This window comes from Ursus maritimus, unplaced genomic scaffold, assembly GCF_017311325.1.
Source record: "Ursus maritimus isolate PB19 unplaced genomic scaffold, ASM1731132v1 scaffold_6, whole genome shotgun sequence".
Classification (NCBI taxonomy): Eukaryota; Metazoa; Chordata; class Mammalia; order Carnivora; family Ursidae; genus Ursus; species Ursus maritimus.
Window position 1 is genome coordinate 24,244,317 of NW_024426774.1, and position 25,469 is coordinate 24,269,785.

Here is a 25,469-nt window from a genome sequence, read left to right on the forward strand (position 1 = left end):
CAGACTCCGGGCTCAGTCAGTGGCGTCAAGGAGCCAGGCCAGGAGTCAGCGGGCTGGGGAGGGCCTCAGCCTGGTAACGCCAGGCTGGGTTTGTGGCCCTGACCAAGCACTTCCATTTCAGGATCTCAATTTTCTCATCTATGAAACGGAGCACTGGATGCTATGACCTCTCGAGTTCCAGTGCCTAAAATGCTATGAGCCTTTTTCTGGCTCCTGGGGGGCTTTCACAGACCCAACGGCCATCTGAGCATGGTGGGGACACAGCAGGGGTGGCTGGAGAGTGAGAACACTGAGAAAGGGGAAGGCAGGAAGAAGGGGGCTCCGGAGGTCCTTCCCGTGGGCTCTCGGGAGGCAGAGGCCACAGGCAGCCGGGAAGGTGACCTCAGCCAGCAGTCGCATGAGGCAAAGCTACATATCCACAGGAAGAGCAGCTTGAAATTCCCAAATATTTTCATTCGATGCCACTGTTTCCGGGCAAGCAATGAACAGCATCTCCGGAGACTCCTACCTTCAGATGTCACCCGCGATCCTCACCAATCTGTGCCTCCAGCCCGGACTTACCCCCCTTGCTCCCAGACTCGGGCCCACAAGACCACTGACCCCTTCCATGTGGATTTCACACGGGATTTCAGTGATGGCTTCATCGTCTTCTCCCCAAGCATGCTCCTTTCCCTCGGTTGCCTATTTCTGCTAACAGAACCATCGTGTAGCCCTCTGCCACCCCAGCAAAAGCAGCTTCGCCTCCGCGCATCACCCAGATCAGTCCTGCCGATTCTAACTCCGAAACTGCTCTTCTGAGCGTGTCGTGCCTCTCCTTTCCCCTCACTCCTGGCAAACCGCGGTGGACTCCTAACCTTCTCTCACCCTCTTCCCTTTGGTGGCCGGGGACGTTGTCATTCCAATAGGAAAATCTCACTCTGCAGCTGAGCCGCGAAAACCCTGAGCTCCCTGGAAGACAAGGTTCACACTCCTCAGCTTGGCATTCAAGACCTTCCACAAAGGGCCTGTGTCTCCTTCTCCAGCTCCCTTACTTGCTGCATCCTGCAGGCCACCCTGTCCACAGGCATCAAAGCCACCCAGGAAACGTTTTCAAAATATGCAAGACATATTCACCAGTGCTGGGGGCTGTCAAGGCAATGCAAAGATTTTCAAAGTCTTCCCTGCTCTGGGTGAACACCCTGTACCTGACTTGCAGGAGGAGGGCCTGGGGGCAGTGGGAAGGCCACTCCGCAGCCAAGTGGGAATCAGGCAGCCTGGGAGCACCAGCAGGTGTGCGCAAATCAGGCAGGGCCACTTTTGTAGTCCTCGGTGTACCCCCCCCCCCCAGCCAGCATGGGCACGAGCCTCTGCTTCTCCCTGCAGCCGTTTCATTTCCCGGTTCAATCTCTCTCCCAAATGAGGCTGTCTTCTTCTTTTAAGCTCAGACTCACCAGGTGCCTGCTTTTATGTTCACAGACTTCATCTGGCCCTCAGCTTCCACGTGTGACTCATCCTGACAGTGACAAGGTACCTCGGAAGCCGAGTGGCCCGTGTGGAAAGAAACGCTCATTTTCAATGCATTGCTCCTACCTCTGGGACATGCACAGATGCTTCTACCGCGGTCAACACGGCACCTGCCCAGCTGCCTCAGCTCTCCAGGCGCTTCTTGGCCACTGTCATCCTGCGTCTGTGTGTGTGTGTGTATGTGTGTGCGTGCACACGTGCGTGCACACAGCATGGGCAAGCCCAGCCATCCACACCAATACCTACCCATACAACCCCGAAGACGTTCCCATGACTTGAATTCTGACATGTTCTCAGAAGTTCAGACTGAACTTCTTCTGTGAGTCTGACAAAGCTCTCATTTTGCTTTTGCTTGTTGAGTTTTGGGGTCTCTGTAGCTTTGCTAAGTCCTTACGAAGACCGCTGTGCAGTAAAGGATTCACCCTGCCCACAGATATGCGTGGCCCTTGCCCGGCTTCTGGGCAGTCACTTCTAAGCCATCCGAATGTCCTGCCTCTAAGAGTGTTTACCTGGGAGCCTTGGGATATACCAGACAGTCTATGCTAACACTGTGACTTAGGGTAAGGCCCTTGGGCTGTGTGGTGCCAGCTCGATCTGACCTCTGGAGGAGCACGGAGACCATGAGGGGTCAGCCATGGCTATGGGACGGACCCCCAACAGAAAGCCCAGACGCCAAGGCCCGGGTGGGCTCCCCCGTTTCTCAATGATCTGTACGTGTCGTTCTACATTGCTGTTGGGAGAAGGAAATGCTGTCTGTACAACCCCACTGGGAGGTCCCCTGGAAGCTTGTGCCTGGAACTCTATGCACCTTTCCCACTGAGGATTTTCACCCGTACCCACCTGCTCTACTAAACGGCAATCATGAATATAACAGCTTTGCTAAGTTCCAGGCCCTTCCAGTGAATGACTGAACCTGAGGGTGGTCTCGGGGACCACCGCAATCCTGGTTTTTTAATTTCTCCTCAATATTTGGAAAATGAAATGCCAACTAAAATGTTGGTTGCTTACCTCGGCCGCAGCCTTCCCCAGAAGCCGCCCATGGACCTGCCTCCAGGGTGTGCCGGCTCTGGTACCCTCTCCCTATAAGTTCTGAGGGCTCCTGCCTTTTTTTTATTCCGGTCACAGCTTATGTGTGGTGTCTGCTTGAGTCATGGAGCCCAGAGAGGTGATGAGGGATGTTTGGGGCTAAATACTGTGTGGGGCCGTGACCTTAAAAGCAGCTGCCTAAGATTTCATACATGAGCCTTGAAGCCACAACACAAAGCTCTCTGAGTTACCTAGGGGGTCAGGAACTGCTCCAGCTGTGTTGACCTCCCCCCCAACCCACAGCCTGCTGGGCAGCAGGCAATGCATCAGTGTTGGCTAAAGAGGCTGTCGATTAACTCCCTCTGAGGACACCATTTCAATGGCTGGCAGCAAAGCAGGTGGGTCCCTTACTGCTGCGAAAGATGGCCTCTCCTCCTACGGGTTCAGGGATAGAGGAACTCTCCATAAAGACACCCAGACCCACCACGCGTCCCTGCCTCTGTGCTCCGGAAGGCTGGTCTTTAAGGCTAGGCCCACAGGTAGGCTTAATCAGGCAGCTGGACGAACCCCTGACAGACCCAGGACTGCACCCCTTTTACCCCCCTCCCCAACACAAATCTGAGCCCGGGCCCCAGCCCTGCCCCATGGACAGAAGCCCAGCAACGACAGAGGCTGAATGTACCAGCCAATGGGCATCAATTGTCCCTGCGGGATACCTTTCCTTTCTCCACCCACGCATATAATTAAAACCACATTGTGAACGGGCCCTCAAAAAACTCCAAAAGATGGCCACTTGGGTGTCTCACTTGGTTAAGCGTCCAACTCTTGATTTCGGCTCAGGTCATGATCTCAGGGTTGTGAGATCAAGCTCCACGTCAGGCTCTGCCCTGGGTGTGGAGGCTGCTTAAGATTCTCTCTCTCCCACTCCCTCTGCCACTCCCATCCCTCTAAAAAAAATAATAAAAATTTAAAAAAAAAGCAAAAAACCTCCTAGAGAGATCATTCACTCATTTGGTCAACCAGCTTTACCAAGCACCTCTTATAGTTTAGGAATTGTGGTGAGTACAAGGGAGTAAGGCCTCACAGTCTAGGGAAGTGGGGGACAGGTGACAGAGGCTTTCGATGGCAGCCTGGGGGGAGGGGTGCAGGAGAAGGAGGGGTCCTCAAGGAGGTGACAAGAGACGTGGGTTCTTGTTCTGGTTCTGCCACCTAGAATACATGCCACCTTGAACACACCAGCACACACTGAGGAACTGTCTCTTCATCTATAAAGCAAAGACAAATTATTATTTGCAAAACTACCGTGCCTTCCTCACAGGGCTTTTGGATGGAACAAAGGAGGGAGGCGTGTGAAAGGCTTTGAAGCATATGTAAGCCATTATTTATATAAATTTACCAAATGCTACAGGGATTGAAATTTCTCAAAATCTTTTTTCCAACTAAAGAAATATGTAGATAAGGAGCGGTGGGAAGAGCCTCTGTTAAAAAAATTAAAACCAACCTGGTGCTTGTTTCAAGTATTGTCGCGTAACCGAAGGGAAGAAACGGGACATCGAGAGGGTTCCATGTGGACGAGACCAGCTGAGGACGGCTTCTGACAGCCCAAGCCCAGCTCTTTCTTATTTCTTTCTATTTTTGAAAATCCCAAACTCCAATTACAGCTTAAAATTTCCACTTCCACTCACAAGACAAATCACGTTTTACTCTGAGACAAGACACATACAAAGACACGTGTTAACACAGGCTGACACACGCCCACATCCCTGTCCTGAAGGGGATGTCTCAGGGGAATGTTCCACCAACAGGAATCAGGGCCTAGTAAAAGTCTCTGCACCCCACGGAGGCTGCTGTGGCCCCTGCAAGGGGCAGAGTCGGACCACAGACCCGGGTCTGTCCGACCAGTCCTCTGCTACCAAAGCTTTAGGTCAGACAGTGGTGGGGACTGGCAGCTCAGCCTGGGAAGATGAGCTCTATCTTGGAGCCAAATGGGAACAGGCGCCTGGGCTACAAGCAGCACTCACATGCAGGAAGGAGGAGGTGAAGGTTTCTCTGAGCTGCAGGTGAGGCTGGCCAGGGATGTAGGAGTGAGAGCATTTTTCAGAGAGGGCTTCTGTGATGGCCTCTGAGGCCCTGGGGCGGAAAGGTTCATTAAGGCTATCTGAGGAAAGCAAGGCCCCCAACATATCCTGCAGGGCCACATCAGCCTGGGGGGGGCGTCCTATAAGTCAAACACTGAACCGCCATGTGAGCCCACCATTCCACTCATTTGTATGGACCCCAAAGAACTGGAAGCAGGTACTCAAACTTACACAGTAATGTTCACAGCAACACTATTCACAATAGTAAAAAGGTGGAAACAACCCAAAATGTCTATTAGCAGAGGAATGCATAAACTGGGTATTCAGGCAGTAATTTCTCCGACATTGGACAGCAATTTTTTTCTAGATATGTCTCCTGAGGCAAGGGAAACAAAAGCCAAAATAAACTATTGGAACTACATCAAAATAAAAAGCTTGTGCACAGTGAAGGAAACAATCAACAGAACTAAAAGACAAGCCACTGACTGAGAGAATATATTTGCAAATGACTTATCTGATAGAGGGTTAGCCTCCAAAATATATAAAGAACTTATAAAACTCACACCAAAAAAAACCAATCAATTAAAAAATGGGCAGAGGACCTGAGCAGGTATTTCTCCGAAGAAGACATACAGGTGGCCAACAGACACTTGAAAAGATGCTCAACCTCACTCATCATCAGGCACATGCAAATCAAACCCACAATGAGCTACAATCTCACAGCTGTGAGAATGGCTAAAATCAACAACACGAGAAACAACAGTTGTTGGAGAGGATGGGGAGAAACAGGAAGCCTCGTGCACTGCTGGTGGGAATGCAAACCGTGCAGCCACAGTATGAAGGTTGCTTGAAAAAGTTAAAAATAGAACTACCCTACGATCCAGTCATCACACTACTAGGTATTTACCCCAAAATACAAAAACACCGATTCAAAGGGATGCATGCACCCCTATGTTTATAGTAGCATTATTTACAATAGCCAAGATGTGGAAGCAGCCCAAGCGTCCATCGACTGATGAACAGATAAAGAAGATGTGGTACACACACACACACACACACACACACACACACACACACACAGGAATATTATTCAGCCATAAAAAAGGTGACATCTTGCCATTTGCAACAACATGGATGGATCTAGAGGGCATAATGCTAACTGAAATAAGTCAGAGAAAGACAAATGCCATATGATTTCACTCACATGTGGAATTTAAAAAACAAAACAAATGAGCAAAGGAGAGAGAGAGAGAAACCAAGGAACAGACCTTTAACAGCAGGGAACAAACTGATGGTCACCAGAGGGGAGGTGGGTGGGGGGAGGGGTAAAACGGGGGAAGGGGATTCCGAGTACACACGTTGTGATGAACACCGAGCAACATACGGAATTGTTGAATCACTGTATTATGCACCTGAAACTAATATAACACTGTATGCCAACTATACTCGAATTAAAATAAAAGCTTAATTAAAAATGTGCTTATACTGTGACGTTGTGATATAGAAGAGATCTACGCCTGGCCTTTGTTCCTGGTTCACTGAACAAGACCTTCTGAAACCCTGGGGATTTCCTGAGTGATGGGGTGACAGGCATCTTCGTGATTCACAGCAATCGTTTCTCACCAAACCTGAGCTTTTACTAATGAGGTGACTGTTTCTGGGGTGGAGGGGTGAGCCAACCACATGATAAAGGGTTGGCACTTTCAGCCCCCCCATCCCCTCCCGTCTGGGACACAGCAAGGGGAGGATTTGGAAGGGCCTCTAGGGCCAGGCAAAGCCCCTCAACTAAACGGTCTGTTCATAATCTACTATTTCTCAGTGCAGACCTCTTCACCTGGATTGTGCCAGAAAGAGGGGAAGAGAGGATTTTCCTAAACGGCACTAAGCGCCTCTCCCAATCTCGGGGCAGGCGATCACGGGACGGGTATTCGCATCTGGGCCCACGTGTGAGAGCTCTGCACACCCGCCGAGGTTCTCTCATTGGAACGAACAGAGTTGGGAAGGATTTCCCACTTCTCTAAGCAGTTCACACATACGGATTCTTTCGTCCTCAATACGGTCATTCTGCGGGGAAGAGCAGGGAAGCTGCCACAAAGAGCAAGGAGGAAATCACCACGGCACGGCGAAGAGGCGGTGGGGGCTCAGGCGCGTGTGGTGCCGCCAGGGAAAATCAGTCCAAGTCACGCCATTCCCCCGACACCGCGTCCTCATCTGTGAAATGGGTATGTGAGAAATACGCGGCCTCGTACTTCACGGAGCAGCTGTGGGAGTCGGTGACTCAGGGCGGACAGGAAGGGCACAAATGCTAAGCCCCTACAGTACAGAGCCTTCTGTAGATCAGGACAGGGCGGACGGTCTTTGTGGGATATATAATCCGACCGGAACATTAAGGGAAGGTTCTTCTCATTTTCAAAAGGAGTAACTGAGACATGGAGTGAGGAAGCAGACGGAATTCCAGAGCAATTTAAGGGCTGGCAGAGGCCAGGAATTCAGATTTCTCGGCATTCTGCCCACGTGCCTCGGCCTTTGGGCAAGGGTGACGCATGGGTGGAGGGAAGACAGAAGTCTCAGGAATTGGGTGACAAGGCCCAGTCACCTCCGCTGCCTTCTTGTCACGAAAGGCACTCATCAGGGCTCCCTTTCCAGAACCTTCTATCGTCTGGGAGAAATAGTTCTGGGCAGTTCTCTCACCCAAAAGCTGCAGGGGTCATGTATCAGCAGCTGCCAGCAACCCCACTCACAGGCCTGCTGCAGGTGCCAGTGTGATACAAAGAACAGTTCCCCGGCTTTGCCGCCCCACCGCCTGCTGTGTGACAGTGGGCAGGCAGCTCTACCTCAGTGTCTCCATCTATCACATAGGGACAGCACTCAGCCCCACCCCTCTCCCAGAGGGCCTGGGGGCGTATGTGAAGTGCTGGCTTGAGAGAGCCTAGAGGAGGTGGGGGCGCAGCACTGTGACCCTCAGTCTGCCCCACTCACCTCTTTGACTCTGTGCAGCAGGGGCTGGAGCCAGTCCCTGTTCACCTCGCAGTGGCTGTCCAGGAAAGTCAGAGTGGTGCCCTTGGCAACGCTGGCGCCCCGGATCCGGGACCGGACCAGACCTGTGGTAGCGACAAATGGGCAAGTGGGCGCCCCTGTCCTTCCGTCTTCCAGAGAGCTCACAGAGGAGCCACACGACATTCCCTGCACACTAAACGCACATCCCCAGCCCCCACACCCACACTCCAAGGCCCCGCCCAGCTGCACAGACCTACCTTGCCGCTCGCTGTTGCGTATGCACTTCACCTTGGGCAACTTGACAAGCTGCAGGCAGTCCTCAGCTGCAAAGACAAAATGTTTGTGGTGTGAGCACCCGGCGGTGGACATGAACCCGGAGAGTAGGTAAGGCAGCCCAGCCTGCTGTCCCTGCCCCCACCGCAGGCCCTGTCCTGACTCCAGGGTGGTTGTGGGCTTTGGATGAGGCTGACCGACCACTGCTATCGATATACAACGTGGCCCAGTCCATGCAAAGTGGCCTCTTTGGTGCAGGTCGGTCACATAGCAGCACTTGTGTGCTTACTAGGAAGCACTCCCACATGGGAATTCTTGGTACGATCACCTGGAGACTCTTCTCCTTTCCTACAGACCATTAAAAAAATGAGATAAGAGTCCTGCTCACTCTAATGGGTTCTAGCAAAAACTGCTGGGAGACCACACAATAGATGAGATAAATTTCAGAGTTTCCTTTCTGATCATGGGCTTTTGATCCTGGAGACCTTATCTGTTAAGTGATCTGTTCAGGGTATCCCATCACACAGAGACGGCTTAACTCTCCACCATTCAGGGGAACGTGCCAGGATGGGCAGGAGGAGACCCCCGGCTTATCTCTGGCTTGACAGCTTACCCATCACTTGCTTGATTCACCAATCCTCTGAACTCCACGTTGGGACCCCACCATGTTGGCTTTGTTTCGCTGGTTTACCAACCTTACCCTCTCTCCCACGGAGCCCACCCAGTCCGAGGGGAATGAAAGGAGGGGGTGGTTTCAGCCTGCAATCAGGCTAGCGATTCCCACAGATACAAGTCAGGAACCTCTAGCGCTATAAATTGCCCTGGGCTCTGGGTCCCAGGGTCAATCCTCCAAAGGTTTCCACGTCCAGGAATGTAGGTTAGGGGCGCGCGTGCACGCACACACACACACACACACACACATACACACACACCAACAATCATGGATCTACTAAATTTACTGTGTAGGTCCTCAAAGACTCGCAGCAGAGAATCCAAGACATTTTTTTTTAAAGGTAAGGTTTATCTCCCTCTTGAGCCCCTCAGGGACACTCAAAGTCTTCCGTACCTGCTACAAAGCCAGGCTTTCCCCCTTCCCTGGAGAACCAGTGGAGTGGCCTCTGCCTGTTATGCGGGGGCTGGGAACTTGTATCTACAGAGCAAGGGGATGAAGATACTTACGGTCATTGCTGAAGTCATCTACTAATATGATCTCCTGGATCAGATTCATCGGCGTGCGGTTTAATACACTGCGAGGTGGAAGGAGGGGAGATGATTATGACGTCTAGTGACAAATGCATGTATTAACCCGAGCTTTAAATAGACATCATCACATTTGAGGAATGAAAACTCAGGGCAACCAAAGGGCTTGTGCCGTTACACTGCTGACCTGTGAGCCCCTGGGATACGACCCTGCCTTCTCCTAGTGAATGCCACCGCACGCACCCATGGAGTCGGGAACCCAGGAGTCATCCTCAGTGACCGCCCTTCCCCACCGCCGCCGCCCCCAAACCCCATACAAAATCAGTGACCGGACCCGCCTGTTCTACTGGAGAAGGTCACTCAAACCACTTCCACCTCTTACACCTCTGTCCCAGTTCAACTTTTGCCCAATTTTTTGCAGCAGCCTTGACCTGACCAGGCCGTCCTCGCAGGGCCTCCAGAGTGAGCTCTCTGAAGGCTCGATTTGATCTCTCATCATGTGGCTTTCCTCACTAACACAAACAACTAAGTTGAGCCTCCCCAGGGTCTTGCCACCATCTCCACCCAAACCCTCAGTACGCTCGCTCTCCACGATCTGGACACGATCATGCCCAGGGCCCTCGTCTGGTGGCATCCTGCTTGTTCATAACGGAGAGCCCCAGGTCTCCCTCGATGCCGTGGCCCGAAATGCCCCTCTTCTGCCACAAGGACCCGTTCACCACACCTCCTAACAGCTTCCCACTACTTGGCATGAATTGCTTCCACTTCCTGCGGCTTTCACCCGCCTGACTCTGAGGGCTGGTTTGCTGGCCCCACTGGTCCACTCCTGTCCCTGGGAGCAGGGTCCTTGTCAGTACTCTCTGCGTTGCCAGAGGCCAGCCCAGAGCCATGGCCTGTCATTTCCTCCAGGGGTGGGTACTATCCAGCTCCTCTGCGCTCAGCACTGGGTCTACAAGGAACCAAGGGGAAGTCTGCTCTGCCTTCCAGAAGCTCGAAGTCGAGGAGCTCCTTACTACAAGCTGTGTGATCTGGGGCAAGTTCCTTTACTGCTCTGTGCGGTAAGAAGCCCCATCTGTAAAATGGAGAGAACAGCAGTACCTACTTCACTGGGTCATTGGGAGAATTGGAGAGAAAATGTTTCTAGAGGATTTAGCACCATGTCTGGCTCAAAGCAGCAATTCCTGTCGCAGGAATGTGCAGCAGGAATGACTTGGCATTGACTTCACGTGCCAGCCTGGACTGCGAATTGGGCTTACAGGGAGAGGCTGCGTTTCCATGTTCCTTTGGGGTCTCAGGCCGTATTCCACATCCGAACGCCCCAGACCACTCAGTTCCTCGGGCACCTTCCAAGGCCATACTGCCCACTGTAGGGTGCCCGTGGCCCTGTGTGTGTTGGAGAGGGGTTCGGATGGTGCTGGTAGAGGCGCTGTGAGTTCCCTCAGGAGGGCTGATCTGAGCCCTGCTTCCGGTGAGCAGCCCTGTGTAAGCAGGATGCAGAGACTCTCCAGGAGAACTTTGCCTGGAGCTACTTTTATTTATGAAGCCTTAATTCTCACCATGGCAACTAGTATAAGGTGGGAGAGGAACCCTGACTCCAAGCCCTGAGCTGGCTGTTGGGAGGTGGGGACAGGGAGGGGCAGGCGGTGGTGGGAGGAGACCCTCGCCACATGGGATCAATTGACAGTCCCAAAGAAAACACACACCAACCCCATAACCAGTCCTCTAATCAGACAGGGGAGGGGGGAGGGAGGCAGCAAGAGAGGGAAAACCTGCTTGAAGAATACCCTCTAATGAGGTTTGATTAAGGCGGCAGCTTCCGCATGCGATTCCCCCTAAATCCCTGCCGGCTCTTTGAGATTCAAGAGTTCTCTTCTGTGAACATCAAAAGGTAAATCGCGTGCAGCTCTGTGCGGGTTGAACTGAGAGATGATTAGCGAATAAAAAATGTCCAGGGTTTAAAAAAAAAAAACCACCACCCAGAAATCGTCAGCACTAAGAGCTAATTAGACCATTTCCTGGTAACACCTGGCTTGTTTTTGCTCCTCTGATCAGAGCAATTGGAGTGATAGCGGGGGCTCTAGGAACGCGGCTCCGGATTGCGAGGCCTGCGAGGGGCACGTGCTCTGGGCTCCTGGGGTGGCCAGAGGAGAAAGGTCAAGTCCAGCCCAGGGGAGCTGGCCTGGCCTCAGAGGACCCCCCCCCCCAGGGCCCTCCTTCTGCACATCCACTGCCACTCCCACCACCCTGCCCTTGGTTGCTCCGTTCCCCCCCTCACTTTGCTGTCCCCAGTTTGTCCTCCAGGCAGCTTCACCAGCCCGCCTCTCTCCGCCATGACTGGTCCCTGTCCTTTCCCTACAGCCTCAGCGTGACAGTGAGCGCTCACCTCACTGGCATACCGGGGTCCCACTCTGCCTGGGAGGTATTCTAGAACGGAGTCTCCTTATACACGGCTCACTTCTCTGCCCGAGGGTAGCTGTGCTGCCAGCATCTCCCCCACCTTTGACTTTTCTGCCGCTGTGCCCGTGCGGCGGGGCCCACACGGAGCAGCCTGCGAGCGGCGGGCACGGCCGTGTGAGCAGCGTGGGAGGCCGGGCGGCTCCGCTGTGCCACCCTGAGCGAGACGCCAGGCCACTCCCAGCCTTCGTTTTCCTCTGTAATTACATTTTCCCTGTAAAGGCAGGCGATATTAATACTTGACCTACTTCACAGGCTTCTGTACGTATGAAATGAGGAAATGTATTTGAAATTGCTTCATGAGCTCCGCGGTGCTGTATGCAGGCAGGGTTTATCAAATGCTCCATAAACCCCAGGTGAATGAAGACCTGAGGCCGGCTGACAGTTGACTTTGGTCGTTCTGAAGCCGGGCTGACTTGGGTGCAAGTACTCTATCCACGCTGGCTTGAGAGCTTCGGTACTGAGGTATGTAGGTACTTAGCTACTGAACTTGCAGCACCCCAACTTCCTCAGCTGCATGAAAGGTGCTTAGCACTGAGCTTGGCACCGCGGCTGCTTTTGGAATCTGCGTATGGATAATAATGATGGTACTGGTTCTCAAAGTGTGGTCCCAGGGCCAGCAGCCTCTATGTCACCTGGGGACTCGTTAGAAAGGCAAATGCGTGGGCCCCACTCTAGACTTACTGCGTTAGAACACCTGGGGCTAGGAGGCTGCAGGGGCTTCTGATGTGGGCTCAGGTATGAGAGCCGCACAGCACTGCTGCCCGCCCTGGCTGGAGGGGCATCCTGACACCTGCTGTCCCTTGCACGGGCTCCCTCGGTGCCATGTGCTGCAGCGAGGCCTTTACCTACCTGAACTCCCTCTTCCCCATAATCATGTGAGGTGGTTATCAGCAGCTCTTGTTTTACAGGAAAGGAAACTGAGACAGAGGGGTCAAGGAACTTGTCCAGGTCACATAGCTGGTAGCAGACCAGGCCCCAGGGTCCCATTTCTTATCCACCTTTACCTAAGAAACCACTCCTCTAACTCCAGGATTTTACAAAAAAGCAACAATAAGGAGATTCAGGATATAAAGAGATCAACTGCACATGCTCTGGAGCCCCCACGGGAAATGTAGGGTTGAAGGATGCCCCAAAAGGAAGGGGACAGCCCTGGGTCTCACATCTACCCAGGGACCCACTGCAATACCAGACAAGAGAAACCACTCCTCAGGGCTTGTCTTCTCTCTCCTTAAGTGAAAGAAGTCCTTCGTTGATCTGGGTTGTGACACTTTCCCTCCCCCCATCAGGCCTCTGCCTGGCTCTGAGCGTCCCCATGTGTGCCCTTCCAGCCCGCAGCCCCTAGCTAACTCAGGAGCTCAGGGGGCCAGAGGGCTCGGGCAGGGATGGGCAGAGGGACAAAGGCTTGGCCAAGTACTGGGGGGAGGGAGGGGGAAGAGAGGGTACATTCAGTCCTCCCCTTGAGTGTCTTTTTGTGAGAGCCTGGAAGCAAAGCCATCAGAATTCTGGAACATGAAGGATGAAAGATACCTCAGAGAAGATCCTTGCATTGACGACAAAGTAAGATAGGAAGTGCTCCTCATTCAGTCCCACCTCCGTGCTAGTGATTTATTTGTGCGTCAGGACAGGGAGGGTAAGGAAAGTAGAGAATCCCAAGGCAAATCATACCTGCCATGGGCATTTCTAGAAGCAATCTTCCTTGCTTCCACCCCTAATATTCACCTTCATCTTGCTTTTGATATAAAAGCCTGTCTGTTCACACACAGGTCTCCCCTCATTCCACTATTTTCATGTATCACACTTGGATCTGAGCCTGGGGGCCTGGCTTCTATCAGAAGTTCCTCAGAAGCAGGAAATAGGTCCACGGACTCTCCTGGCAAAGCGCCCAGCAGTTTGGTGTATGGTCTGGCACTTTCTGGGGGCCTTTTGAAAAGTATGGCGTGGATGGGTCGCAAGCCCCCTTTCGGAGCACAGTGCACAGGGCCTTGGGGCAGCCCTCATCAGGCTGGTGGACAGAGGCGCGGGGGCTGTGTCCTTAGCTGCCCCCCACGTCCCTCCAGGAAGTCAGGAAGCTGAGTCTTGGCTTCTGTGCTTCCTAGCCCAGTGGCTTTAGGCCTCCATTCACTTCATGCACCCCTGACTTCAGAGGCTCCGGAGGGGACTCCAACTGAAGTGAGATGTAATGTGTTCTGGAGACCATAAAGCTCAGCATACATTTAAAATATTAATAATATTATTATAAAGTATCATTATTACTCTTATAAAGAGATGGAGGAGAGGCGGGACGAGAAGGGAAAATACGTCTTAGAGCCGAAAGGGACGAGTCTATAGGCAGCAGCTGTATGGGAAATGGGGGGCCTGGGGGCCCCACGGGATAGTAGAATACCCCCAAATGTCCCAAGGTAATGTCTTCTTGTGGGAAATGTGATAGAACCAGGAATGCTGGAAACATGAAAGATGTTTTCATTCCCGTCTTTACCGATGTGGTCAGTGACCGACACAAGGTCACACGGCTAGGAAGTGGTAAGGGAAGGACTTGACTCCAGGTACCCCACAGCCTCTTTTTCTTGAGAGCTCAGTAGCTGTGCAGATATGGACACAGCTAACGTGGCTCAAGCACCTAGTTTCGCCAGCTGCAGTGGCCAGTCCCTTACCCAACTGAACCCAAAGCAACTCCATGCGGTAGCTGTGGTCATGATTCCCATTTCCTTGATCAGGCAACTGAGTCACAGGGAACTTAGGTAAGAGATGAATAAGACATAAGCTCCTTGCCCTAAAGGAGCTCACTGAAGATGACATCTGGGAAAAATGCATTAGGTGCTAGAGTTGAGATGTGCAGTAAGGAGCCCAGAGGAAGGCCCTAAGGGGGCGTGTGTGTGTGTGTGTGTGTGTTGAGGGGTGGACGTGTTTGATGTCAGAGGACTCCTAGAAAGAAAAAGAGAGGCCAGCTGGGAAGGCAAGGAGCCTCTCTCTGATCCCGTAGTGTCCTCACGGAAACATCTGGCAGACGTACCCAGACATGACCTTGTGGAACAGCCACCATGAGTGGTGAAAGGCGGAGGCTGCCCTAAGTTTGTTCCGGAAACCCTACCTCGTGCCCAAGCAGACCATGACAGGAGTGGGGCTGTGGTGTGGCATTTTCAAAGTAGCCACCTCTGCTCCACTGTGAGCCCGCTCAGCCTGCACGGCCCAGGAACAACGTTCTCCCCTCACCAGAAAAGACCCAGGTAAATCAGATCACCCCGTACCCTCGTCCCCTACATGTACTCGTTCAAGTTTACAAATCAGACAGGTACTTTATTAGTCTACTGTGAGACTCACAGTGACTCCTGACAGTGACTCAGGACATTTTCGTGTTAAGACCTGAAGCCTCGTTGGGAAATTGAATGTGAATCTGGTGACTTGCGGGCCGAACACAGCAGCCAGGGCAGACAGGGCAAGCAGCTGGCAGAAGGAACGAGCTGGCCAGCTGCCAAGGACATCTGGGCAGCAGACAGAGCTGCCCCTGTGGACAGGGGAAACAATGTGCGTTTGGGCAGGACCGTCCCTGCATTTCTATGGGATGCATGGACCCTCCACAGCGGACATTCATTGGAAGTGACAGTGGCCCCCAAGATATGGTGCCTGCCATCAGGGTGAACCTACTGCTGACTCCCTCCCATCACCTGGAGCTTCCCTGCCTGCCCACCACCAGGCATAGGAAGGTGTGGCTTCGTGATGGAAATGACGAGAGATTTTGCCATGCTTGGTTGTCCTCTCCCAGTCCCTCCCTCTCTGTGGGATCAGGCGACCATGTGCTGAGCTGTCTACCCGACAGGGGGGCCTCATGTAGGCCAGGTGTCTAGGGGCATGGAGATATGCAGGCACTTTATCCCAGGGCCGGCCCCAACACCAGGGAGGCTGAACACCACCTGGAGCATGGCCTGGCCTATGGAAGCTGCTGAGAGGAACTGAGGTCAGCAAGGGTTTGAAACCAGCTTCCCCACCGTTAGCTAAGCAAGAGGAGCCTCGATTTAGCATCTCCGAGTCTCAGTCCCCTCAGCTGTAAAGCGGGGACAGCAATGGCCTCCCACCTCCCCAGCTGAGAGTATGAGCCAAGGCGTGTCTGCACACCAGAGGGCCTCATGACTGATGGTCGGCATTGCCACCGTCTGAGATGTCAATGATGCCGGAGACCTGAAACAGGAAGGGGGGCCAGGTGGTGTTGGGGGTAGGATGGGCAAGGAGGCCCCAGAGCTGCGGAAGGATATGGCCTGGGGAAGGGGAGCCAAAACAACCAGGGCCAAATCCCCAGGGCCCCATCTGTGTGCCACGGGGAGTTCTGCTGGGCTCTGGTGCTGGGACTTCTGCATGTCCCAGCTTCGTGCAGGCCATGGGTCGGACAAAGGAAGAATGCACCTGTTAGAGCAAGAACGGGGCCCAGACTCGGAACTGCGGGTGGTGGAGAGGAGAAGCGGGGTCGGGGCTGGAACAGAAGGGAGATGGCTGGGAAAGGAAGTGTCAGCCACTGCCTTCAGGCTGCTCTGATTTGCACTGAGGCTCCTGGCCACGTGGGAGGCTGTGGAGAGGCGGGTGCTGGGAGAGGCAGCACTTGGCAGACCCAAGTTCTAATCCCAGCCTGATGCTGGGGTGGGGTATGTCCTCAGTCTCGCGGAACCTTAGCAACCCTGGCAGCTGTGGAAGTTAGAACTGTTCCAGAGGCAGCCTAGCACGATGGTTAAGGGCGTGAGCTCCAGGTCCTCTGTGGCTGCCGGTGATGGGCAAGCTGCTGACCACCTCGGGCCTCTGTCTCTCCCCATATAAAACAGGGGACAAGCCGCCCTCACAGGGGTGCGAGGAGTGACAGAATGGAAGCGAGTCAGACAGCACTCGCACGGACTCAGAGATGCCTGATATTTTTAGTGCAGGGCTAGTCCCCCCACCCCCGGTGACCAGACCCCTCTTCCCGAGAGCTGGGCCTGGGAGGGCCGACCGATGAGGAGGGCTGTCTCACCTGCGGATGGTTCTGAGCAGGGTGGAGCGGGCCTCGTTGTGGAAGGTGATGATGATGCTGGTGGGAGGGAGGTCCGTGCAGTACACCAGCAGGGTGCATCTGGGGAAGGAAAGGCAGGAGGACACATAAGACCTTGGGGGCGAAGCAGAGTTAAGTGCTGGAACCAAGGGCACTGTGGCCGTCACAGTATGGACGGAGGCCTGGTGCCTGGGGGGACCGGCCCAGCTGCCCAGCACAGGTGAAGACTCCAGGGCAGGGCAGCGCCCAGCATGACTGAAGTTCAATTCCCCACCTCCACAGAGGAACTTGGACTTGGATCCAAATTCAGTTAGTGCACAGAACATAAACGTGGGGTTTCTCGCACGCCGAGTTAATGCACAGAGGTTCCTGGCAGCCACACAAAGCAACCCCTATGTCTTGGACTCTGCTCCCCAGTCTGTGTTCATCTGGGTCGGCAGAAGCCTCACCGTGTCCTGGGCCAGCAGCTCCAGCCCACCCCACCATGCTGACCTCTGACCTCCTGCCACACAGGCGGAAATCCGGCACGTTTAACCAGGCAGAGCCCTAAAACCCTGGCATAGACAATAAAACCCCATCTTGAAAAAGCATTCATTTCCACGTGTCCAGGATCATTTCGTATGACAATTACATCTGGGGTAATTTCAATTTAATACCTCGCTGCAAGGGAAAATTGTAGCCCGCAGCCCGAAAATTACTATAATAATGAAAATAAACCCGCCAAGTGATGCTGGTGCCACCAGGGACTATCTCTGGGTAAGTGCTTCCTCCTGTTTGCAGCTCTTTCAGGGGCTGTCCAATTACGGGGAGTGGTATTAAACGAGGAAGTAAATAACAGACATTTGGGTAGTGAAACAGTTCTTCTCTTCGTTTTCCAATTTCGTCCTCGGCTCAGGCCTTTGCATTTGGGGTCCGGAGATCCCAGGATGGACTTCCAGGCGACCATGAGCCCAGTGAAACTGTTTGCAAAGCAGTGTATGCAAATGTGTGGGTTGTTGTGGTTTGGTTTTGTTTTTCTCTGGAAAGATGATTCATAGTTTTCACTAGATTCTCAAAGAAGTCTGTGGCTGAAAACACTTCATCTCAATCCTAGGCCAGTGAGCCTGATGTCCCTTTGGCCTCCTTGAGACCTGAACATGTTCGTCCAAAAGCAAACAATGAACAGGAGAATTTACACAGAGAAAGAGGGGCTCTTGTGCTCAGGGCCTAAGCAGAGCTGGGCTTGGGTCACCTGCCAAGAGCCAAGAATTAGGAAAGGAAGGCCCCAGGGGAAAGGAGAGTAGAAAGGTGAGTCATGACCTTCAGGCCTTCCCCATGCCCCCCCGCCAGAGACAATGCCTCACCACATCATGTCAGCTCCACCTACTAAGAAAACCCTCCAGAATCCACTCCTCTTCTCTTGTCCCCATGGTCCTGGCTCCCAGAGTCCTTATTCCTCTCAGGGATTCCTGTGGCAGCCTCCTGACTGGTCTTCCTGCCTCCCCCCTCTGCCCCTGCCACTCACGTCCTGTCCACCACACAATTCTACTCAGGCCTTCCTCTGGCCTGAAGCCCTCAGTGGCTCCTGATGCAGAAAGTCCAAACTCCCTATCACAGCCCTTGAGACCTCCCACAGTGGCAGCATCGTATGTTGCCAGAACTCTCTGGCCCTGCTCACACTAGGACTTCTGCGTGGAGCAGTGTCCTTCCTCCTTTCTCCACCTAATGAGCTCCTACTCATCCTTTAAGACCCAGAGCAAATGCCCCCCCTTCTGTGAAGGTGTTCCGTACTCCCCCAGATAAGCAATGACCTGTCCTCTGTGCTCCCGTAATTCTGTACAGATCTCTCTTCTAGAATTTTCGGAGCTGGGAATGTCTCCTGCACTTGACTATTATTTCCTCTAGGGAAGGACCCTTGTCTATCTCCATGTCCCTAGAACAAGAATTCAGCATACTAGATGCCCATTCATGGGGAGAGGGAGAAAGAAATTTGGGAAATGCATTCCTAACTCAGCTGACTACTTAAGAGTTGATGGCTTTCAAAGGCGTGGCAGCCAGCCTCCCCGAAGGCTTCCGGTAAATCTCAATGCCTCATGTAGTTCTGTCGCTCACTGAATCAGCTCTAGCTCCCACAACCAACGGAATATGATGGAAGTGACAGTGGGCGACTTCCAAGGCTAAACCGTAGGACTGTGGGCTCTGCCTTGGCCACCTGGAGGGAAGCCAGCGGCCGAGGAAACTCAAGCCACCCTGCGGAGGCATGCCCGTGTGTGGAAGTACCGAGGCCTCTTGCCCGCCGTCGCCACCACCCACTTGCCAGCCACGGGAATGAGCCGCTGTGGAAGTGAGCCCCCCAGCTTCCGCCAAGCCTGCAGATGACAGAAGCCCCAGCAGCTCCACGCCGGACCTGCTCGGAACTCCTGATCCATGAAGACTAAGAAGATAAGCAACGATTCCAGTGGTTTTAAGCTACTAAGTTTTGGGGGTGACTTGTTAGGCATTTGTTAACTATTATAAAACGGGAAGGAAAATGCCTTGACATAGCCCCCAGGGAGAAGAGGCCTTGAACTTGCCTATCTTTATATACAGACCTGAGTTTAAATTGGGAGCAATGAGGAAGAAGGGCAGGTGGCTGGTTGAGATGGACTTGTGGGGAGCCCTCAGTTGCCACACTGCGGGGTCCACGAGGGCATGGAGGGGCATGGAGAGACCCAGGCAGAGGAAGAGGCAGCAGCCAGCATGGGGAGAACCAAAGGAAGGAGGTGGATGTCGGGAGCAGAGCGATGCTCGTCTGTCTTTTACAGGAAGGTAATAAAGCTGAGAGCTTAGCAGGACCTCCTTGTCTCTGTCAGAGAGAGGGGACAAAAAGAAAGACTGACCCGCGTGACTCATAACACCACAACTGGCAGGGCTGTGCCAAGGGTCAGGCGCTGGGCACTGCCCTGGGGATGGCAAAGGGACCCCAAACCCTAGCTCTGGTGATGGAAGTTATTGAGGACAAGTTCGTGTGGCAGGGTGAGAGTGGAAGCCGCCGCTCAGAGAGCTTCTGGGGACAGAGGCCATTCCTCCTACCTTGGCCAGTGCAGCTGGGAGGCGGGTGTGTGACTGTACGATGACCCAGCAGCACGCACACACACGGGGCTCGCAGAGCAGAGAGGCAGGCTCATGTCCACCTGGGGTGCTGAAGTCTTCACGGGCGAGGAGATGCTAGACGAGCTAGCGACGGACGGAGAGAAATGGGGTACAGGGTCCCAGTCCCGGTAGGGTTCTGGACCCGCAGGCTGAGTGCCGCAGTGAGACTGTTCATAGACTATTCGCCTGGGGGTCGTACCCCACCGACCGGATGTGGGACTACAGGCCAACCACCTCCTCTCCTATCTGCTGTCCACTTATCTGTAGGACAGGGCTTGGGCTCTCCTGCTGAGGGTTCCCGTGCATAGTAATCGGAAGCTCTGATTGCAGCTGACACCAAATAAAAATGATTTGACAGAACGCCACAAAGACCGTTCTGCAGCTTGGGCTCAACTATGTGGCTGGACATCGAATTGACTTTTCTGAGCCTCAGTTTCTCTGTCTGGAAAGTGGAGACAACAATTTTTAACTTGCAGATTTTTCCCCTAGATTATTGCTGTTGTTTAATATTCCATGCTTGATAAAACTGTCAGGACTGTTATCTTCAACAGCAAGTTCAAATGTGCAGAGTACTCCCCCCATTGGGCGGTTCTGTCTTGTCTGACAGAGGGCGAGGCGCCCTGAAAGGTGAGGGGGGAGGGGGAAAGAGCAAAGAACCCAGCAACAGTTTTAGAGAAACGAAGCCGGGTTATGATGTCGGTTTGAATCCTGAATCTGTCGAAAACTGGCTGTGTGCCCTTGGGCACATCATTTGCCCTCTCAGAGCCTCGATGTGTCACCTGTTGAGTGCAGACAGACACCTCCCTTGCAGGCTTGCTGTGAAGACCACAGACTGCAGGCAAAGCACCAGGTGTTTAACAGCTGCCAAGTAAATGGCAGCTACAATTATTATCAGCACGGCTCTAGGGGCTGAAGCAGCTCCGTGCAGTGTTCTGCCCTTATGGACTAGAACCATGAACTCATGATTCCAAAAAGGAAGGGGCCTTGGAGATGACCCAGTTCAGCCTCCTAGACTGGGCAGACCTTGGTGGCGGGACAGGCATTGGCAGGAGCCTGGGCGGTCATGCTCTTGGACCTCACTCCCCTCCACCCTCCTGCAGGAGAAAGGTCAGGGGGCTTCTCTCTGGGTGGGGCAGGAATCCCCGAAGAGCTCCAGTGTGCACAAGCCCAGGGAGGGCGGGCAGCAGGGCACTGCCTCACACCTCAATGGCCTGGGCATCTTGGCTCTTGGGACTTCACAGATTCTTCCTTCTGCCCCTGGTCACAGTGCGTCAGCTGTCTCATCAGACCTTCGCAACAGCTTCTGAGAACCTCCACTCCCCAGAAGAGCAGACCCGGGGCTCAGAATCTCGCTCAGAGTCACACACCTGGGGAGTGACTCAGGTGAGCTGCGCCCAGGTCCTGGGACTTCTAACTGCCACCTGTCCCCAGCACCCCGCAGCCCTACTTGGGGATGAGCAGTCAGCACTGGCAGCAACCAGGCTGAGAGGCAGAGAAAAATCCTTCAAACTGGACGCCATGAGGAGAGTCGGCTCAGACGGTGGGCTCTCTGGGAGAAGACTCTAGAAGATTAATCAAATGGCAAGATCTATTAGGGACACCGAGGGGATGTTGAAAGCTTCCAATGCTGAGATCTGGCGCCCGCAGACAGACGGGAAAGCATGTTTGTAATTTATTATTCAGGGGTTTTACTGGAGAGAAGAGCAAGTGAGCAGGAAAGATCAGAGTGGGAGGAGGGCCAGGAGGAAGGGCGGACCACATGGTGTGTGGAGACTGACGCCAGCCTGCCCACCGGGGCTGCTGTCCTGATGGCCCCAAGCACCTCCTGAATAACATCTGCTCCGCTGAGCTCATCCCCCACATGCAGTATTTTCTGTTTTGTGCTTCTCTTTTTTCTTTCTGCAAAATTCAGCTGAGGCTCTTGATTTCCCCAAGCTCAGGTGCATCTCAAAGTGTTTCCTGAACCATCAACTTCTTGAGTGTTGAGCGCCACTTACAGCCAAGGCCGCCTCCACAGAGGGTCTGAGATGCTAGCCCCAGGGCACAGGCAGGAGCTTCCTCTTCGGTCTCTTTCCGTCTCTCCAGCACCAGTCCCTGCTCCCCTACCCACCCCCGCCCCGCCCTGTATGCCAGCAGGTGCCAACGCGGGTATGTCAGAAACATTAAGTGATGATCACCATCAGTTCCCACAGAAACGTAATGTACACATGCTTTTTTTTTTTTTTTAAGATTTTATGTATTTATTTGAGAGAGAGAGCGACCCAGAGAAAGAGAGAGTATAAGGCAGGGTGGGCAGGGGGAGAGGGAGAAGCAGAATCCTCCCCTGAACTCAGAGCCTGGCGCAGGATCCCTGGATCACACCCTGAACCAAAAGCAGACGCTTAACTGACTGAGCCGCCCAGGCGCCCCGTGCACAGCCTCTTATTTTGTTGCACAAGCTCGTGAGACTGAGAGCTGCCTCTAAGCGGTGTTAAGATGGCATCATCATCCCCATTTTATCAGTGGGCAACAGAGGCTCCCGAGGGTCCCAAGGGTGCCTGCTGAGGCTGGCACCCAGGTCCTCTGACTCCTGGACATACGTCTTCCTCCTACAGCGTGCCACCCTTACGGAAGAAAAGACGTGGTCATAAATTACAAACATTTGGGGTTTGATTCTGGAATGTCAAAACAGGAGGGAGTGATGGAGTGGCAGACCCAGGAACCCGGAGGAAGAGGACAGTGCAATTATTATCACCAGAATGTTGATGGAGAGAAAGGCCACTGGTCTCCCCCCGCAATTGACAACGGCACCAAGTGTGAGAAGACAGACTCCTGAAGGGGGGGCTCTGGCATCCCAGAGGGGAGACTGAGGGCAGCTAAAGAAAGCGGAAAAGTCACACAAAAATGTGGCAGAATGTAATGGAGATCACACAGGCCTGGGGTGGGACACTCGGGTGTGTCATCACTTGGGAGCTTGGCAGTGACTTCACTTCCCTAAGCCTTGGCCCCCGGTCTACAGTGATGAAAATATCCATCTCGTAATGTTCTTAAACTGCTACTTCGGGGGCACCTGGGTGGCTCGGTCCGTGAAGCGTCTAACTCTTGGTTTCAACTCAGGATGTGATCTCGGGGTAGGGAGATCAGCGTGGAGCCTGCTTGGGTTTCTGTGTCTCCCTCTGCCCCCACCACCTGCCCTCCCAGTGTGCGTGCACACGCTCTCCCTCCAGTGCCGGGCGCTGTGCGGAACACCTTGCATATTTAATGCTCACCGTAACCTTATGAGGGGCCACTGCTTGATGGACTCACTCAGGAGGAGACTCAGGCACCGGGAGGTGAAGCAACTTGCTACAGCCAGTGCAGGGATTTGAACCCAGGCCTGCCAGACGTCCTTGTCACCATGCCACCACCTCTCCACGCCAGCACTGTTACAAGCACTAGGGTATCCAAAAGCCTTCAGCTGCTGCTCAGGTCCCATCTGTGTCCTGTGCCCTGTGGACCCATGGGCCCCACTCAAGTCACCAACCCAAGAAGCAGTTTCTACTGAGCTCTGGAATCCAGCCGTTGCAGCGACCTGCCCGGGGAGGGGGGTGGGGGACAGGCTGTCGCTCCTGGGCAGTTAGAGGAGGACAGGGAAAGGGCCAGCTGAGCTACCCTGGGGGATAACGACAGGGGCTCCCACTTCCTGCCCAGGCAGAGCCAGCGGATGTGTGATTTCAATGAGGCCCTAGGAGGGGAATTTGTGAACACCTATTCTAAAGCTAATGTCCATCCCTCTGACTCCTACAGTCCTGAACACGTGGCAGAGGGCAGACTCAGACAGAGAAAGTGAATAGGCTGTCTTCTCTGTGTGTTCCATTTCCCTGAACTCTATGGCCACAAGGGCCAAAAGAAGCACAGGCATACAGTGGGAGTGGGACCGGTTTCCTGGGAGAGCCCTGTCTGTCTCCGAGGGAGAGACAATCTGTGGATTCCCAGGTGCAGGGGTGTGCGGGCACATCCTCCGTCCCTCCCACACTTTTGTCTCGTCTCACCATGTCATGGCTCCAGCCCTGATGAGGCCTTGGGGAGACCAGCATCTCTTCCCCTCACTCCCCAATGACACCAATGCCCACCCCAAAGCTGATGTGTGTGCAGAAGGATGAGGGGGGCAAAGCTCAAGGCCCAGGGACCTTTCCAGAATGTCAGTTGCCTTGGGACAGGGACAGTGAACATGCCGGCAGCATGGAGAATCACAGGTTTTGTATTTAGAGCTGAGAACATCTAATACATTCCCGGATCAGTTCTCCGTACAGAAACCTGCTCCCAGCCAAGCGGAGAAGGAAGACGGCCAAAAGGTACAAAATGCCCCACCTGGGCCTGGCCTCTAGGTCCAAACGCAAGTCTTTAGAAGAGAAAAATGCAAGCAGCATGAAATTATGACAATTGTAGAATCAGAAATTCCTTTTAATCTCATTTCATGGGCAACACAGATACACTGTAAGGCATGAAATTTTTATTTCATGTCAATTTCACTGGGATTTCACATGCAGATTAATTTGTTCATCCACACAAACATATAGTGCTCCTAGGTCTTGCCTCAACAGCTGTCCTCATTTAGGATTACAGAAATCCTGCATCTCATACAAGATACTTAGAATAACAGTGAGATCTGCTACTCCATTATGCTGTGGCGTTTTAATTGCTGAACGCGTTATTAAATTCCTTTACTCTGAGAAGGGGGTTCGTGGGCCAGGGCAGGGGAGTGAGCTGCCTCGAAGCCTGGTCGGGTACTGTGGTGGGCAGCAGATGGCCTCCAACCCCCAAGTCCTTGTGTTATCCCCTCCCATGGAGTGTGAGTTGACCCTGGTGAGTGGCTTCTCAGGGATAGAATACAGCTCAAGTGATGGGATGCTACTTCTCTGATTAGGTTAGCAAAGACTGGGACACCCATCCTTTTGGCTTGCACTTTGGTGAAGCAAGCTGCCACGCTGGGGAGCCCCACATGGCTAGGAACTGAGGCATGGCCTCAGGTCAATAGCTCGTGAGGACCGGAATCCTGCCCACAACCACATGAGGGAGCTGGGATGAGGGTCCAGCCCTGTTTTGCTCTGAGATGCCGCCAGCTCCAGCTGACCCGTGGATGACTGCCTGGGAGAGCCTTGTAGTCAGGACCCACCTGAGCCATGCCTGAATGCCTGACCCACAGAAACAGAGATGATAAACGTCCTGTTAAGCCACTAAGTTGCGGGTAATTTGTTACGAAGCAATAGACAGAGAACACAGGCACCCTCGGCTACCTGAAGAAACAAGGTCAGCGGCATTTCTCACTCCCCCGGGGCCGATGGTAAATCCTCTTGGGCAGTTGGTAGCTATCCCCACAAGGTGCTCCCAGAGCCCCCACAGGACCCTCTGGTGGCCTCTGTCCCCCTAGAGATGCTAGGTATGAATGCCCGGGGGACCTACACACACAGAAATTCTCCAGTAGTACCTTTGGGGTTGTTACAATCTTTCTAGATTGGAACTCTCTCAGGGGTTCTTAATATGAACCATACAGTACATAGAAGATCGTCTGGCTCTTCGCTCACGTCTCCCATGGATGCTACACAGTAGAAACCTTCCACACGGGTAAAGGAGAAGGTAATTCATTTCGTCACAATGGATGTCCAGGGGCTTTAAGCTTTAATTCTCCTGCAGAAAGGCTGATCCCGATGGTATCATGGGCACCCCTCCATGAACACAGGAACATTTAACAGAGGACTTATCCCAGGGTGAGCCTACTTAGGCCAACAAATGCCTTCCCTTGGCCTTCCCAACTACCACCATATTCCTGGTTGACTCTGTCAGTACAGCTCAGAGCC

The 25,469-nt window shown here is 53.4% G+C and overlaps 1 protein-coding gene across 3 annotated transcripts in view; it reads right to left on the reverse strand.

The window, feature by feature from the left end:
• GALNT14 (polypeptide N-acetylgalactosaminyltransferase 14) overlaps window positions 1-25,469 on the reverse strand; it is a 201,824-nt gene that overhangs the window by 29,322 nt on the left and 147,033 nt on the right. For all 3 annotated transcript variants that reach the window (XM_040623060.1, XM_040623061.1, XM_040623062.1), the window contains 4 exons: window positions 16,525-16,623; window positions 9,057-9,124; window positions 7,862-7,927; window positions 7,587-7,708 (listed from right to left, as the gene is read on the reverse strand). In XM_040623060.1, coding sequence (XP_040478994.1) covers window positions 7,587-7,708; window positions 7,862-7,927; window positions 9,057-9,124; window positions 16,525-16,623 — 355 coding nt within the window. The remainder of the gene's footprint in view (window positions 1-7,586; window positions 7,709-7,861; window positions 7,928-9,056; window positions 9,125-16,524; window positions 16,624-25,469) is intronic.